Source organism: Leptopilina heterotoma, unplaced genomic scaffold, assembly GCF_015476425.1.
Source record: "Leptopilina heterotoma isolate Lh14 unplaced genomic scaffold, ASM1547642v1 Lhet_6, whole genome shotgun sequence".
In the NCBI taxonomy this organism is placed as follows: Eukaryota; Metazoa; Arthropoda; class Insecta; order Hymenoptera; family Figitidae; genus Leptopilina; species Leptopilina heterotoma.
In genome coordinates, this window is record NW_025111137.1 from 6417265 (window position 1) to 6434374 (window position 17110).

Sequence of the window (17110 nt, forward strand, 5' to 3'; positions counted from 1 at the left end):
AAATTAAATTATTTTTTAAAATTCACGCTCTATTGCATTTAATATTCAATTATTATCTAAAATTTTAACTGAAATTCATTTTTATGAAATGAAAATCAATTTTTATTAGAAAATTCTACTAGAATTCAATTATTCAAATACAAATAAAATGCAAATAAATAATTTATTGAATAATTGAACGTTTCTTAAAATTCAATTTCCATAAAAAATCGTTATCAACAAATTTTCAAGTAATTGAATTCTATCAACTAATTTTAATAAAATTTTTAAGAATAATTACATTTTTCGAAAAAATCGTTTTATTAAAAATAATTGAAATTCTGCATTGAATTTTATTATTTATGAAAATAATTGAATTCTTGCGAAGAATTTTATTAAAATTTTCAAAAATCATTAAATTCTTGTAAAAAGTTAACAGGAATTTAATTATTTTTAAAAATTTTAATAAAATTCTTGGCATAAATTAAAAATAACAAAATTCTTAGCAGATATTCACTTTCTTTCAGAAATTTTAATAAAATTTTTCGCAAGAATTTAAGTATTTTCGTAAAATAATAAAAATTTTTGCAGGAATTCAATTATTTTCAAAAGTCTTAATAAAATTCTTTGCAAGAATTCAATTATTTTTAAAAAATATCAGAATTTTATCAGAAATTCAAACATTCTAAAAAATGTTGATAAAACTTTTTTTGGTAGAAATTCAATTATTTTTAAGACAATTTAAAAAAAAATGTCTCGATAAAATTCAATTATTTAAACACAAAAATAAATAATTTATTGAATAATTGAATGTTTCTTATGGAATTCAATTCCTGATTAAAAATTTTATCAACAAATTTTTAAATAATTTAATTCTTTGGACGAATTTTAATAAAATTTTAAATGATTTTTTCGAGAAATTTGATTAAAATTCTATTAAAAATAATTGAATTCTTGAAAAGAATTTTATTATTTACGAAAATAATTGAATCCCCGTAAAAATTTTATTAGTTATAAAAATAGTTGAATGATTGCGAAGAAGTTTAAAGAAAATTTGTCATTAATGAAATTCTTGTGAAATTTTTATTATTTTTTGAAAATAATTAAAAGTTTTTGTAGAATTTTATTAAATTTTTTTTAAATAATTAAATTCTTTTGATAAATTTTATGAAAATAGTAGATATTAAACAATATTTAATTTTTGCGAAGAATATTATTACTTTTGAAAATAATTGAAATTTTGCAATGGATTTTATTAAAATTTTTGAAGATAATTGAATTTTATTACTTTAGAAAATAATTAAATTCGTGTGATATATATTGTTAATTATGAAAATAATTGAAATTTTGCAATGGATTTTATTAAAATTTTTTAAAATAATTGAATTCGTGTGATAAATATTGTTAATTATGAAAATAATTGAAATTTTTTAATGAATTTTAATAAAATTTTTGAAAATAATTGAATTTTGGAGAAAAATTTTAATATTTCTAAAAATAATTGAAATTTTGACGAGAATTGTTAAAAATTTTTTAACATAATTGAATTTCTGCGAAGAATATTATTACTTTTGAAAATAATTGAAATTTTGCAATGGATTTTATTAAAATTTTTGAAGATAATTGAATTTTATTACTTTAGAAAATAATTAAATTCGTGTGATATATATTGTTAATTATGAAAATAATTGAAATTTTGCAATGGATTTTATTAAAATTTTTTAAAATAATTGAATTCGTGTGATAAATATTGTTAATTATGAAAATAATTGAAATTTTTTAATGAATTTTAATAAAATTTTTGAAAATAATTGAATTTTGGAGAAAAATTTTAATATTTCTAAAAATAATTGAAATTTTGACGAGAATTGTTAAAAATTTTTTAACATAATTGAATTTCTGCGAAGAATATTATTACTTTTGAAAATAATTGAAATTTTGCAATGGATTTTATTAAAATTTTTGAAGATAATTGAATTTTATTACTTTAGAAAATAATTAAATTCGTGTGATATATATTGTTAATTATGAAAATAATTGAAATTTTGCAATGGATTTTATTAAAATTTTTTAAAATAATTGAATTCGTGTGATAAATATTGTTAATTATGAAAATAATTGAAATTTTTTAATGAATTTTAATAAAATTTTTGAAAATAATTGAATTTTGGAGAAAAATTTTAATATTTCTAAAAATAATTGAAATTTTGACGAGAATTGTTAAAAATTTTTTAACATAATTGAATTTCTGCGAAGAATTTTATTACTTTTAACAATAATTGAAATTTTGCAATGGATTTTATTAAAATTTTTGAAAATAATTGAATTTTATTACTTTAGAAAATAATTGAATTCGTGTAATAAATATTTGTTAATTATGAAAATAATTGAATTTTTTTAATGAATTTTATTAAATTTTTTAAAAAGAATTGAATTTGGTGAAGAATTTTGCTATTTATTTATAAAAATAATTGAGATTTTCACCTTTTTTTAGATTTTTTAAAAATAATTGAATTTCGAAGAAGAATTTTAATATTTCTAAAGATAATTGAAATTTTGACGAGAATTAAAAAAAATTTTTGAACATAATTGAATTTTTGCGAAGAATTTTATTACTTTTAAAAATAATTGAATTTCTGCAATCATTTGTAACTTTTCTAAAATTCTCAAAATTATATCGTACAATTTAAGAACTTTTCATCCATTTTGAATGAAATTACGGAATTTACGGACCTTTTTTCAAAAAAACGGACTTGTACTGACTTGAAGCAAAGTTACGGACTTTTTCAGGATTTACGGACCTACTTCGTTCCCTACGGTCACTGATTACAAATATGTTAATGCCCAACAGTGGTTTATCGTCCAAGACCGGATTAATTTTATCAATTATCATCAATTAATTATTTGGAAAAAATGAAGAGAAGCAATTATTGGATATATTAATTCGAAACAATTCAAATTAGTATGTTACATATATTTATTTCCAGTAATTCATTATGTCAGCAGTTAATTTTTAATTTAAGAAAAGATGTTTCGAGTACGAAGCTCTATAATTAACTCTTGATACTTTAGAAAATTGTAACAAGGTCAATTGGCAACTGATCGATTGACAGTAATTGTCTACATATATATATTAGAGAAAAGGGGGTTGACGTCAGGTCACGTGTCCTATGCAAGCGCCCTTTACAACCTGTTTCTAATCTTCTTCAGAGCCTTCTCCATTGGCGTGAGAACTAGAAGATCTCTCCTAATTACTTCCGCAGAAGTTCTTAATTTCCGTTTGGCAAAGTCTATTTCCTTTGATCTATTTCTATCAATGGTGTTCTTAAGTATCTCAGCATTACATAAAAATATACCCATGAGAAAAGACAACCAATTACTTCCATTAAAGATGATCAAAGTAAAATTTTTTACCAAACTTTTAATAACTTAAAATAACTCAAATAAATATTCTCTCACAACATTTCATAGACTCATTGACTTATCCTTATCCCAAATTAGTTTCAATTCTGAAACAAATTCAAAACGAGGAACATTGGTAAATAAAAGGTATTAGGTTTGACGTAACAAAAGGGAAGAAAAATAATATTGAGACCTCGTGGAAGGTTGTGAAACTTTTTTTTTTTATTTCTGTATCTGATAAGAACAAGTTTAAACAAGAGCAGTCATGCGTTGTGTCTACATGAACTATTCGTGATAAAAATTGATTTGAAACTCCATCGAACAGATTTAACGGACAATTGCACTGATTGAACCGACGACACGATCTCAAGTCTTGTACCTTTACGAATTGACGACATCAAAGAGCCCACTGATCCTCAAGTCCTCGTTAAGGAGACACGTAACTCCACAGCGCTGACGAGGATCTAAAAAAAGGTTCCAGTGAACTTTTTTTTACACGTTTATATACATTCTTTTATTGGGAAAATTGACAATTGTCACTTATTGTCTTTGCATTTCTAAAATATAATAGAATTCTTCCAATTGATTGAGTTATTTTCTCAACAGAACTCAAGTTATTTGAATCGTTTGCAAAATTTAAAAATATAAGTAAGATCCAGAAGTCAAAAATGAAACAGGAATTCAATTATGAAGGAATCAGTTTTTATAACTTAATAAGTTATTTAAAGTGGTTTTTATTTATTTAGGTCAAAATATATAAAAGATTTTTCTACCTGTCAAAATTAGATTATGGTTTAAACATGAATATTTAAATTCAAAAATAAATCCACTTAATATGACATTCAGTGAGAATTTTTGCATTGGGATTTAATATTTGTTTATGATTATTTCTTATGCAATTTGTTTAAAAGTTTTGCTAATCCACCAGATTTATTTTCAGTATAATAGTGTAACTTTCCTTAAGACTTTGTAATGTACGTCTCTCGTTTGAGAGAAAAAAAAAACTAAAGTTATTCTATAAAGTGGTAAAATTAATTTCTTCATGTCACAAACATTTCTTCAGAATGAAAAAATAAAAAGTTCTCTTTTTATTATGCCAACTAATTTTTTGTATAGAAACTTGGAACTTTTCTATATAGTTTCTTAAAAGAAGTAAACTTCTTTTGAGGCAAACGAGTTAGTTTTCTTCAATGGTACACTCCCTTCTTTAATTATAATATCCTTGAACGTTTCACTTCAAACGAAAAATATTCGTAAATCCACCCCCCCCCTCCCCCCGTCAAATGTTAGATGGAACTGGCAAAATAATTAATTTTTTTCGCATCAGTAAACTCTTTAACAGTTTGCGAACAAACAATTTTTGAAAATATTTTATACATATACAACTTGTTAAGTTGATATTCTCAGGAGCGAGAGAATTATGTATACATAGAGATGTTGATTGAGTTCTTTCTAATAGATGATTACGATAAATTAATAAACTGAAGAAAGTCTTTTCAAAAGAAAATGGAGAGACCGACAGAAATCGAGACCACGAAAGATCCATGAGACTTTGAAATTTTAATGAGAGCCCACGGGGCTTTGTAAAAGGAGTGTGACTCGTCTTGCTAACTTTATCCTTATACTGTGCCTAACTCCAACCCCTCCCGGTCATCATCTACCTTCGTCACCCCACTACTTTTAGCTTTCGCCATTACCTTGCTTTAGAAATTGCCATTAGATTTCCCAGAAGTTGGAAGCCAATTTGTGAGTTGAGTTTTACAAGCTGTGGAATAAGATCGCAATTGCTCAAGAGACAGGCTCCAAGTAACTTTAGGAAGAAAAAAATTAAAGATATTTCCTTTATGCGTCTAACTTTTTTTGCTTTCAAAGTCCTACAGTAAATTAGTGCTTTATTTAAGTAATTATTACCGTAATGATGAACACGTGATGCATAAATATTAATTCAAAATCGTTCAAGTCGGATCTGAATATAAAATATTTATTTCAAGATTTTTTATTACAAATTTAACTTAATTTAAGTAACTTAACTTAAAGTAACTTAAAGTAACTTAAAGTAACTTAAGTAACATAACTTAAATGTAAGTAACTTAACTTACTTACCTGTTAAAGGCAAAAGGTCTGATAAAAATAATTGGGTCCAAAATATTACTAACGAAAGCTTATCAAAAGACGTTGTTGATATAATTTCACTAGGACCTAATTATTGTTCAAACAGCAATTCAACAAAAAATGATGTTTTTTGAAATTATTAAAAATATAAAAACTACAATTCATTGCTTAGAAATCAATAACGACATAGCAACAAAATCACACATCACCTTTTCACTAACGTAAAATAATTTCTCATATAACTAAAGAAGATAGAAATATCGCTAAGAAAATTAAAATTACTAAAGATTATAATTAATTATATTTAAAATTAAAACAGAATCCCTGATTTAATGTTCACAATTTCTGATAAGGGGAATTCTACTGTTTGCCTTTACAAATCTGTTTACTACAATAAAGTAAACGACCTTCTTTCTGATCCTTTAAAAAATACTGTTCTTATAAAAAATCCATTGTCCGATCTTAAAGAGAATACTTCAAAGATTCTCAAAAAATTGAATGACAATAATTTTCTTCAATATAAATACCACAATAAATCAATTAACTCTAAGGCACAGTTTTACGGCCTTCCAAAAACTCATAAAAAAGATGTTTCCTTTCGTCGAATACCTAGTTTTCCTTATAAACAACCCAACTTATTTATTATCAAAAGTTTTATATAATGAACTAAAGAACAACATAAAAGTTCTAAATTCTCAATAACAGTTTTGATCCATAATTAATAAAAAATACAAGTTTCAAGTAAAAAAAATTGATCAAATTTTGTTAAAGAAATTTTTAATTTATTTTTGAAAAAATATTTACAAAATTTCTATTTGTTAAAAACGATTGTAAATTTATTATAAAACATCAATAACTTTTTGTTTAAATCAATATTTCATCATTATTATTTTTCCACGGGAATCAAGATTTTCAAAAATTTCAAATTCATACGTCATACCTTTTTGAAATTTAACAACTTATAAGAATATTTATTATAAAACATGAAGAAATAGATTACTCCAAGTCTTCGACTCGGAGTAATCGCTTTCATCATTTTTTATAATAAATTAAATATAACCCAGTGATAAGATCATTATTTTATATAATAGAAATATTTCTACTGTAACTTCTTCAAAATTATTTTCATCATTTTAATTCAATTATTATTTTGTAGAATTTTTAAATAAAATTCTTCTTTAAATCAATTATCGTTAATAATTTTTTAAAAAGTTCTTTGAGAATTTTCAAAGAATTTTTTTAATTTATTTAGAATTTAATTTTACGAAATTTCAATTATTCATAAATTGTCATAATTATCATAGTTATTCAATTAAATAGCTACGTATTGAAAAATAAACACTTCAAATAATTTCAGAAAAAAATTCAATTAAACTGTTTCAAAATAATTAATTTTACAGAATTGTTGGTTTTATAAAAGTATGAAAAATTAAGATTTTCAATGAATTTAATTTCAAACCTTTTGCAAAATTCAATTATTTCTTAAAATTCATGCATTAATGCTTTTAATATTCAAATATTATTTGAATATTTAAATAATTTGAATAATAAATATTTAAATCTAAAATTTTAACTGAAATTTGTTTTTAAATCAATTTTTATTAGAAAACTTTCGAATTTAACATTACTTTCTTCTACGAGAATTCAATTATATTTAAATGCAAAAATAAATAATAAATAATTTATTAAATAATTAAATATTTCTTAAAATTAAATTCTCATATAGAATTTTATCAAAACATTTTTAAATAATTGATTTCTTTTGACGTTTTTTATTAAAATTGTTAAGAACAATTACATTTTTCGAGGAATTCGATTAAAATTGTATGAAAAATAATTGAAATTCTACGATGAGTTTTATTTATGAAAATAATTGAATTCCTAAAAAGAATTTTATTATCTATGAAAATAATTCAATCCCTGTAAAAAATTTGATTATTTATTGAAAATAATTAAATTATTGCGAAGAAGTTTATAAAAAATTTGTAAATAATAGAATTCATATAAAGTTGAGGAAATTTTTTGAAAATAATTAAAATTTTGTCAAAAATTTTATTAAAAATTTTTAAAAAATTGAATTTTGCCAACAATTTTATTAAATTTTTTTAAAATAATTGTATTTTGGAAAAGAATTTGATTACTTTTGAAAATAATTGAATTTATGCAATCATTTATATTTTTTCAGAAAATTCAATTTTTTTTAGTGTTTTTGAGTAAAATTCGTCTATAAATTCACTATTTTTAATAATTAATTAATTAAATATATATTACAAAATTGAACAAATTTCAGAAGAATTAAAATTTTTGAAAACCTAAGTAATATTTAAAAATTCTAATAAAATTCATTAAAAATTGAATTGTTTATAAAATTTTAATATTCATCTATTTATGAAAATTGTAAACGTAACTATTTGAAAATTGAATTAATTTTAAACTACATAAGTAAAATTATTATACCAGAACTTAGACTTTTGTGTATCTTTTTGTTTTTTTTAATATTTCTCATATGTATCCATTTGACCTTTTTTGCTTATAATAATTTTTACTTTTATTTTCAAAATATAATTTTTAATATGAAAATGAAAAATGTCTTTAAGTATGTTTATACCATATAAAAAGAAACCACATTTTAGTTATTATTAGTTTGTCTTTTAATATCATGTGTGTTTGTTCTATATTCATTAATTTGGTGTTTTGTTAAACAAACTAGCCTGAAGAAGTTGGTAAACTACAACATCGAAACCTCGCATCTTGACAAAATAACATAAATTTATGCTTTTTATTTATTTTTATTTTTTTTTTATTTATGCTTTTTTTACCTTCCATTGATCGAATTTATCTCTCATCATATGAATTTTTTGTTTATTGTTTCATTTAAAGTTTTTGTGATTAATTTAGATAGATTGTAATCTGGATTACATATAAAAGGCTGTTATGGACCAGAGTGGAATAGTAGTATTAACACCTTTATTTAGTATTAACTATTAACACCTTACTTTTCATTCAGTGTAAGAAGAATATAATAAGATTTCGCTTTTCTTAAATTGGTAACCTTTTTTCTTTTTACTCTATTTAAAGTGATAACGCTTTTCCATTTTCTTTCTGTCCATCAAGAATGACATTAGGTTTTTCTTCTTTCACCTTATTTGCATATCTACAGGTTTCGCACGGACGATCTGAAGAAATGAAAATATCAAATCAAAATTTATTATAATGTTCTGTTCTAAAATTTGAATTTCTTAAAAGTATATAATTATAACGTATTTTTCCCTAATCTAGAAAATGTAATAATCCCTGATCTAATCCTTGATTTCACTTCTTCTAATCGAAACAGAAACAATGGTTATAGCAAATGAATTAGAATTCCCTAATTTTTGGGTTCACATTTATTTATTAAATATTTATATTACTTGGATTGCCTTTTGATTTTAAAAAGAGAAATACGAATACTATTCAAATAGTCCTTTTATTTTAAATTTTAAAATTACTTGTTATTAATAGTTTTTGTTATCTATCATTGTGATGTATGTAATGATCCCAACCCGTAAGTATCCTTTCAATAGTAGTAAATGTCCCAGCACACACTTTATGACCGGTTACCGAAATCACTGAATCGACCGAATAACTGACCTTCACTACTACAGCTGAATTCACTAACTCCATGACTTGTTTATACATTGTCATTGTCTACATTTCAAAATCTGTGATACTACGATTGCTGATTGTCCAGTGAGTCCCTTTTTATATATTTTTTTATATTGTTCAAATTTGTAATCAGCAACCCCAAGAACCCCTTGATACAAATTTATACAGAAATCCGTTAATTTTTTACACTTTCGTCCGCCATATTGGATCCGCCATTTTGAAATTTGAATAACTAAGATCAAATTCTTAATCATCGTCTAAAAAACCCCCGAGTGAGAAATATCAGTAAATTTAAAACACCTAATAGGGGTTTCGGTCAGGTTTTTTGCATTTTGTCCCACTATACGTTTATTAGTTACTAATTTTTATTATAATAAATTGTCCTTTATATATTAGTAGAAGAATCCAATTATTTGTTTTTGTTTATACATCCACAGTTATTTTATTAATTAAACTAAAGGGCACAATTTTAAGTTATCTAAGTGTTAATGTTTGTTTATTTATTAATAATAAAGTTGGACCTGATAAAACTTATTAAATACAATATTCACTAAGACTATACATTTGTAAATGAAAATAGACTTTGACTTTAATTTCAAATCAAATATCACTGTTAAATTAAATGCAATAATTAACGTATTATTACTATTGGATTTGTATTATTTAATGTTGTGTAGAGTGAAAGTAATAAATATCCATAATTAGTCCCGTAAGGAATATAATAAATGAAGTAAAACTTTAAATGAATTGATAATGACTATCATTGGTGAATTAACATCTGCTTGCGTAATATGTAATAACGCCTAATGTTCACATATATACACAAATACAGAAGACGTATGAACATTGTAACTCACTGAAGTGTGACTTTAATGATCCCATAATTCTACCTTGGTTGTTGGTATTAATATACAAATTATAAACATTAATAAATGTTTCAACATATCATCAATAAACTTATATAGTTGAAAATTGATACCATGCAATAGAAGAACACAAATCTGTAGTATTTCATTATTTTTTCGTGTGTGGAAATAGACCGTGATGGTTCCAAAAAAATTCGGTTTTTGGTCGGGGGTTGGCAACTTTATATTTTATAAATATCAAAATAATAACAAAAAAATTGAAAAATTCAATTTGGCGTTTTTAACTTCACCTTTTTATTACTGATCTGTTGACAACAGAATCATGTGTTGACAAAGTTTATGTTGATTTAGTTGTGTGTCTGCCTCTAACTCATATAATAACAATTTACAATTCACTCCCGAACTTCTAACAAACAATACAATAAATTTTCCATATATAACTTTATGTGTCGAAAATAATAAAATTATTCATAATTTTAAACCAAAAAGTCTACTTCCACTTGTAGATTTATTAATTCTTTTTCAAATCATCCAATTCAAGAAAAAATATAATACATTGTATGCAATCAGTCCATCGCAATTGTTAATAAAAATCTTAAATTAAGGATACCAAGAAATGGCAAAAAAATGAATGTTTAATTTAATTGCAAAAATTTGTTAGCGAATTATATAGGTCAGACGAAACATTCTTTGACAATTCGTATCAACGAACATAAGAATAACAAGAGAGACACATCTGTGGTACGTGCACATCAATTAAATTTCAAAACGACTTTGATTGGAGTATACACTGGACGGTGAACCAAATTATAAAAAACGATCAATTTCTGAAATGATACATATTGTGAGAAAAGGTTTCACTATTAATAAGAAAGAAGATATTTGTTTTCTTGATAAAACTTACTTTTCCCTTATTAGAAGATTAGGTAATCAACTAATTAATTAATTAATTACCGGAGATTAAATTCACAATAGATGACACGAGGTTATTTGACGTGATTACCTTTAAGTTCACTGAATACGACTCTGGGGTCAGTGTTTAAAAATTCAAAATGGCGGATCCAATATGGCGGACATAAAAATTTTAAATCGACTGAATTCGCTTGAAAATAGTTACTCGGGGGTTTTTGGGGTCGCTGAATACGTATCTAGGGTCAGTTTTTAAAAAAACAAATCGGCGGACCTCAGATTTGTATTCAGCGATCCTAAAAACCGCCATATTGGATCCGCCATTTTGAAATTTTAAAAACTATCCACAGATTCGTATTTATCGACCCTAAAAACCTTAGAGTGACGAATTTCAAGCGAATTCATTCGATTTTTAATTTTCATGTCCGACATATTGAATCGGCCATTTTGAATTTTCAAAAAATGACTTTTTAATAATTTTTTATTTTTAAATAAATTAAAAGTTTGTTTTGATGTTAAATAAATTAGACTGAAGAAGATGGTAAACTACACCTTCAAAACATCGATCGCAACTTTAAAGTATGACATAAACTTGCTTTTTTTATATTTTTTACCTTCCTATTGATCGGATTTTATTCTTGAAATATTACACATATTTAAAAGGGAATTCTATTTTTCATTTTAATTCTTTTCTTGTCACTTCAACTATTATTTTGCCAAAACATATTCCATAAACTACTTTATTTGTTTCAAGGGAAAATATAAGTATGGAAAATTCTTTATCTCTATGGGAAAATATATAGCGCGTCTCTGACCACATAACCTATCGAAAAATCTTTCTCGAGATTAAAGTATATACCCAGGGTATTCAATTCGAGTTGGTCGTAAACTATGCGTCTGGTCGATTTTCAATCTGAAGGTGAAATCGATAGAAATAGAATGAAAAAAAAAAATTTTTTCGATCACCCAATCTCTATACATGCGACTTTGAAACGCGCGAAAAAAGTTCACTAACTGTAGGGAATTCAAAAATTTATTGACCCTACATCACTGGAAATTGAGAAAAATTGGATTTTCCTGTTCCTTACACTGATTATGTTCTATTGAAATGCCTAACTCTTTTAAGTTTAAACCTAGAACTCCCAATAGTCACATTTCTTTTACCCTATCTGCAGTTCATTTTCATTTTTAATCTTTTAAAACTTAAAATTTTTGAAAATTTCTTCAAGTTTGAATAGAAATTATTTATTTTACATTTTTTTGAAAAAATTCAGAAGACTTTTGATGTTGATAATATTGGTTATTACTTTACTCTAATTAACACTAATGACACCTGAGCTAATCTTTGTCAATTACCGATCGAAAATTCCCGCAGTCAATTTCTACGGAAATCATAAAATCTTTAGATTTTTTTCCGACTAACTCTACCTTACATGGTGTATTAACAGGAAAAAGTAGATGAATCCTCTGCAAGTAGACGATGCGTCATTTGCAGTCGAAAGGATACTTCAGAGGAGAAATATTTTTCCAAAGTGTTTGGAGGCGAGGTGAAGGAGGACTTCTTAACTAGTTTTCCTTTTCCTTCGTAAGTTAGAAAGCCTACTTCGGCTGTCTGAAGCAGCAATCTTTGAATTTAAATACATTTTTAAAGCATGTTTCAAAGTCTTTCATAAAATTTTTTGCCCAGGAACGAAAATTTCAGCAGTGACTACTTACGAGGATGTAATCCACTTATGAAACTTAGTGACTTTTATTTATTTATTTATTTATTTTAAACTTTATTTCAAATAACTGTAGTTTCCAAAGATTCATTTATTTATTATTTGAGTCGCTGAATGTGAATCTGAAGTCAGATTTCAAAAATTCAAAATGGCGGATCCAATATGGCGGACGAAAAAATTAAAAATTAACCTTTTTTGCTATTGCCTTTGATGGACAGAGCATTTTCTACACTTACCTTTGCGGTGGCTGGATAAATTCCGAAATTTGCTTTTACTAGCCAAATCATTTTATATTTTGCCTGTAGTGATTGATTTTTAATTTTTTTTGTCCGCCATATTGGATCCACCATTTTGAATTTTTGAAATTGACTTCAGATTTGCAAATTGATCCCGGAAAACCTTAAGCAAATCTGATTGATTTTTTTTATCCGCAAATCTGACATTTTGAAATTTGTACATGAAATTTACAATCATCTGGTCCAAAATAACATACTACAAGTCTAAAATAATAATAATAATAATAATAATAATAATTCGTAACTTTAATTATTTTGTTGCATTGTAAGAGATAGTGTATATAGTATATGAAATTTCAATTAATATGTATATTTTCAAAGTTATGATTACTTTAACGAATTTGTGGTACAGCGTCTACCTCAATAACTAACGTTAATTGAACAAATATTTGAAAACTGTTACTTTACAACTTTTATAATGAAATTATGTATGCAGTGGATTATAAATTTTATTAGTTCTTTAGTACATTACTAATGTGTCAGAGTCCATGACTTCAATTCCTGAGACGATGGCAAATAATAAATATTTTCAAATTTAAACTTAACTTTTTCTCAAGTGTAACCAGAACCAACGCGTATAAAAAGTGGTATGATCTACTTTGAACTAACTGTCAAATCCTTCAGTTGCAAGAAAGAAGGATAAGAGAGGCTGAATATAGTTTTCTGGATTGTCCTCCAACTTTGCTGGTTTTGCAAATGTTTTAAAGATTTTGAAAAATTGACTTTTGTCCACACAGATTATGCAAATATCAGTTTGTGCTATTATGAAAGATTTATTCAACATTTAAAATTTGTCATTTGTCAGTTTCTTCGATGTGAAATTGTACTTTTGTACTTGTTTAATAAAAAAGTATGGTAATAACCAACTAACAAAGATAATTATTATTAGTTATTTGCTAAGTGTTACTTAATGACATTCTTGCAGTTTTTAAAGTAAAGATTAATATTAATTTCAGTATAAGTGTTAGAGTTACTTGGGGATTCGATTATTTCACCCACACTCCACAAGTCGTTTCACTCCCACGTTTCTTTGCCTCAGGTTGAAAATTTCCACCAAGAACATAGCTCGTAAAGGACGGATATTAAAAAATAAATGAAATACCAAAGACACACGTGCACGTTAAAAGGAAATAGAAGCGATCCTTGAATGACTTTAAATCAATCTGTTTCGCGACGAGCAGGGAATTTTTCCTTAAGTCTAAATCTCTTTTTCTTTGGAAATTAAAGAAAATGTAACTTTTATTAGTTAATTTGCAATAAAAGTCACTTATACATGTTTAAATAATATAATTAGCGTATAAAAAATTTTTTAGGACAAAATCATTTAAATTTTAAGGATTCACGCAAGTATAGTTTAAGTTAACTATCTCGTAATAGATATAACATTTCGAATTATTAAAAAGGACTTGCGTAAGTATCAAGTAGGGGAACTTATAATAACTTGAAGAAAGTTAGATTAGAAGATGTTAAAATTAAACGTTAATAACTACAAGTTTTGCTGGAGCTTACACTTTTTCAAATTATTAACGTGAACACCTGTTGTATTTCTATAAAGTGCTTCAACTTTCTGCCGTAAAAGGAAATTTCTTCCTGTAACAGGCGATCATTTTCTAATTTCTTAAAGAAGATGTGCTCATAAGGAGTAAAAGACCGTTTTTTTAGCGTTTATCGTTCAACACTTAAATTACTTAAATATTTATTCTTATTAAGTGTTCCTGTAAAAGTCGATGTCTCAGAAAATTAAACTTTGTGATAATCTTTAATCTAAAATCTAGCAATACCCTAGTTTTTATTAATTTAAGTTGTTTTAAACCAAATGTCTGAATGATGTCGTGTTTAATAAATTTACTTAACTTTTTGAAATCTTTATTTCTATCAGGATGATATTTAGTCACATTATTAGAACTTTAATGTTTTATTAATTCAAGGGAAACTATTGTTAATAAATAAGTGATTGCTTTATTTTTAATAAATGTCAATTTGGCAAAAATAGTGTGTAATCCTGTAGATAATGATCTTTTCTAATCTCACAACAATTTCGCGTCAACTGTTAAATTTGTACAGAATCTCCCTATATATGAGATTTAGTAGCAAAAAGAAGGTTTTCTCATTGTCGAGTTCCGACGCGAATATAATTAAATTTCGATTATAATAATTTACTTATAACAATTGTGATTAACAAAAAGTATTATTGATCAAATAAATTATTTAAAATTAATTAAAACACTCTAGTTCATGACGTATAAATTTTAGTTTTACATTTAAATGTTTATAAAAAGTTATAATTAATAAAAACATTTAATTTACCAATCTAATGAATTTTATATCTTGCATTTCTTTTACTTTAGCTTTAGCTCCTTTTGAAAACCAAAATTCAAACTATTGTCCTTTCCTTACCCTTTTTATGCAATAAAATGAGGTTCGTATTGTTAAGCAAAGTTTGAAGTAGATCCTAGTTTCTACAAGTTCTATCCAACATTTTCCATATCTGAATTCCGATTTCAATATCCTATCCCCTTATATTTCGGTACAACACATAAACTTCACTCTGTGGAGAAATTCGCTATGAAAAATGGAACAGTATGTTAGCTCTTAAAAAAAACTTACCAGAAAAAAAAAGAATGTACTTGCTCATAAAACGAAAATTCTATACGAGTCCATAAAAAATAGAGCTTAGATCGAAGCCTTTTAGTGTACCCATATTTTGAATTTTTATGATCAATAAATTCATTTTCATATTTTTACATCTGATAAATATTTTTATTATTTTCATGAAAATTAATGATGACTTGATGATGGACATGGAAAAAAATTAATAGTTACGTTTGTTGTATATTTAATTTTTTAATTAATTTAATATTTTCGGGCCAGCCAATGTGAAAGGTCCGGAATCTAGGTGTCGATGTAAATTAGATAAAACACTTCTCAGCCTAGGAGTGACCGAATTATTGATTTGACGTTGATGTCGAGGTAATGCAGTCCTTAGAAAAATATAAATGTTCCTCGTATTAGAAATTATCCCCTTGAAATAAAATTATGACTTTCAGATTCGTATGCAAAATTTTTTTTACAGAAATTTGGAGCAACAGAAAGTGACTTTAAAATATGACTTTGATTAACAATAAGGGAGAAATTAATATTCGCTTCTCAAATTTATTCACCCTCTATTCTTTTTAGCCTGTCAACAGGTTAAATTTGGGGTTCAGGCGATCTTTGGTCCGTCCAATCCAATTCTGGGACAGCACATACACAGCATTTGTGACGCTCTTGACATTCCACACTTGGAAGCCAGGGTTGATCTGGACACGGAAGCAAAAGAATTCAGCATCAATCTACATCCCGCACAAACTTTGCTCAATAATGCCTATCAAGACATCATGGCATTCTTGAACTGGACAAAAGTAGCTATTATGTATGAGGAGGATTATGGTAAGAATTCAAATAATGCTACAAATTATCAGTAGTTGTTTTTGTATTAAGTAGTAAAACTCAATGATAGTCAGATCAGACCAACACGAAGATTTCGAATTCTTTCATAGGAATTTTGACGCTAAGCAGTAAAAATCCACTGTAGTCAGACAAAAACGAAAAATTCTTAGAAATCCTTCTTAAGTAGTAAAAATCAACTATATAGTCAGACAAACAAGAAAATTTCGTATTAATATTATTTTAAGTAGTAAAACTCAACGTTAGTCAGACTAACACGAAGATTTCAAATTCTTTCCTATGAATTTTGATTTTAAGTAGTAAAAATCAACTGTAGTCAGACAATATCGAAAAATTCTTAGAAATCCTTACTCTAAGTAGTAAAAATCAACTATTTAGTCAGACAAACAAAAAAATGTCCTATTAATTTTATTTTAAGTAGTAAAACTCAATGATAGTCAGACCAACACGAAGATTTCAAATTCTTTCCTATGAATTTTTACGCTCAGCAGTAAAAATCAACTATAGTCAGACAATAACGAAAAATTCTTAGAAATCCTTCTTCTAAGTAGTAAAAATTAACTATTTAGTCAGACAAACAAGAAAATTTAATATAAATTTTATTTCAAGTAGTAAGAATCAACTATAATCACACTGTAAAAAGAAAGGTACTAATTTAGTACCAAAATTGGTACTAAATCGTAATTTGGTTCTATTTTAGTACCGAAATCAGCTCTAATTTAGAACTTTTTTT

General features: G+C 25.4%; 1 protein-coding gene across 4 annotated transcripts in view; it reads left to right on the top strand.

The window, feature by feature from the left end:
* LOC122509144 (glutamate receptor ionotropic, kainate 2-like) overlaps window positions 1-17110 on the top strand; it is a 154788-nt gene that overhangs the window by 46540 nt on the left and 91138 nt on the right. For all 4 annotated transcript variants that reach the window (XR_006302300.1, XM_043622960.1, XM_043622959.1 and 1 more), the window contains exon 4: window positions 16108-16359. Coding sequence is in view for 3 of the 4 variants with exons in the window: in XM_043622960.1 (XP_043478895.1) it covers window positions 16108-16359 (252 nt within the window). In the remaining variant the exon portion in view is untranslated. The remainder of the gene's footprint in view (window positions 1-16107; window positions 16360-17110) is intronic.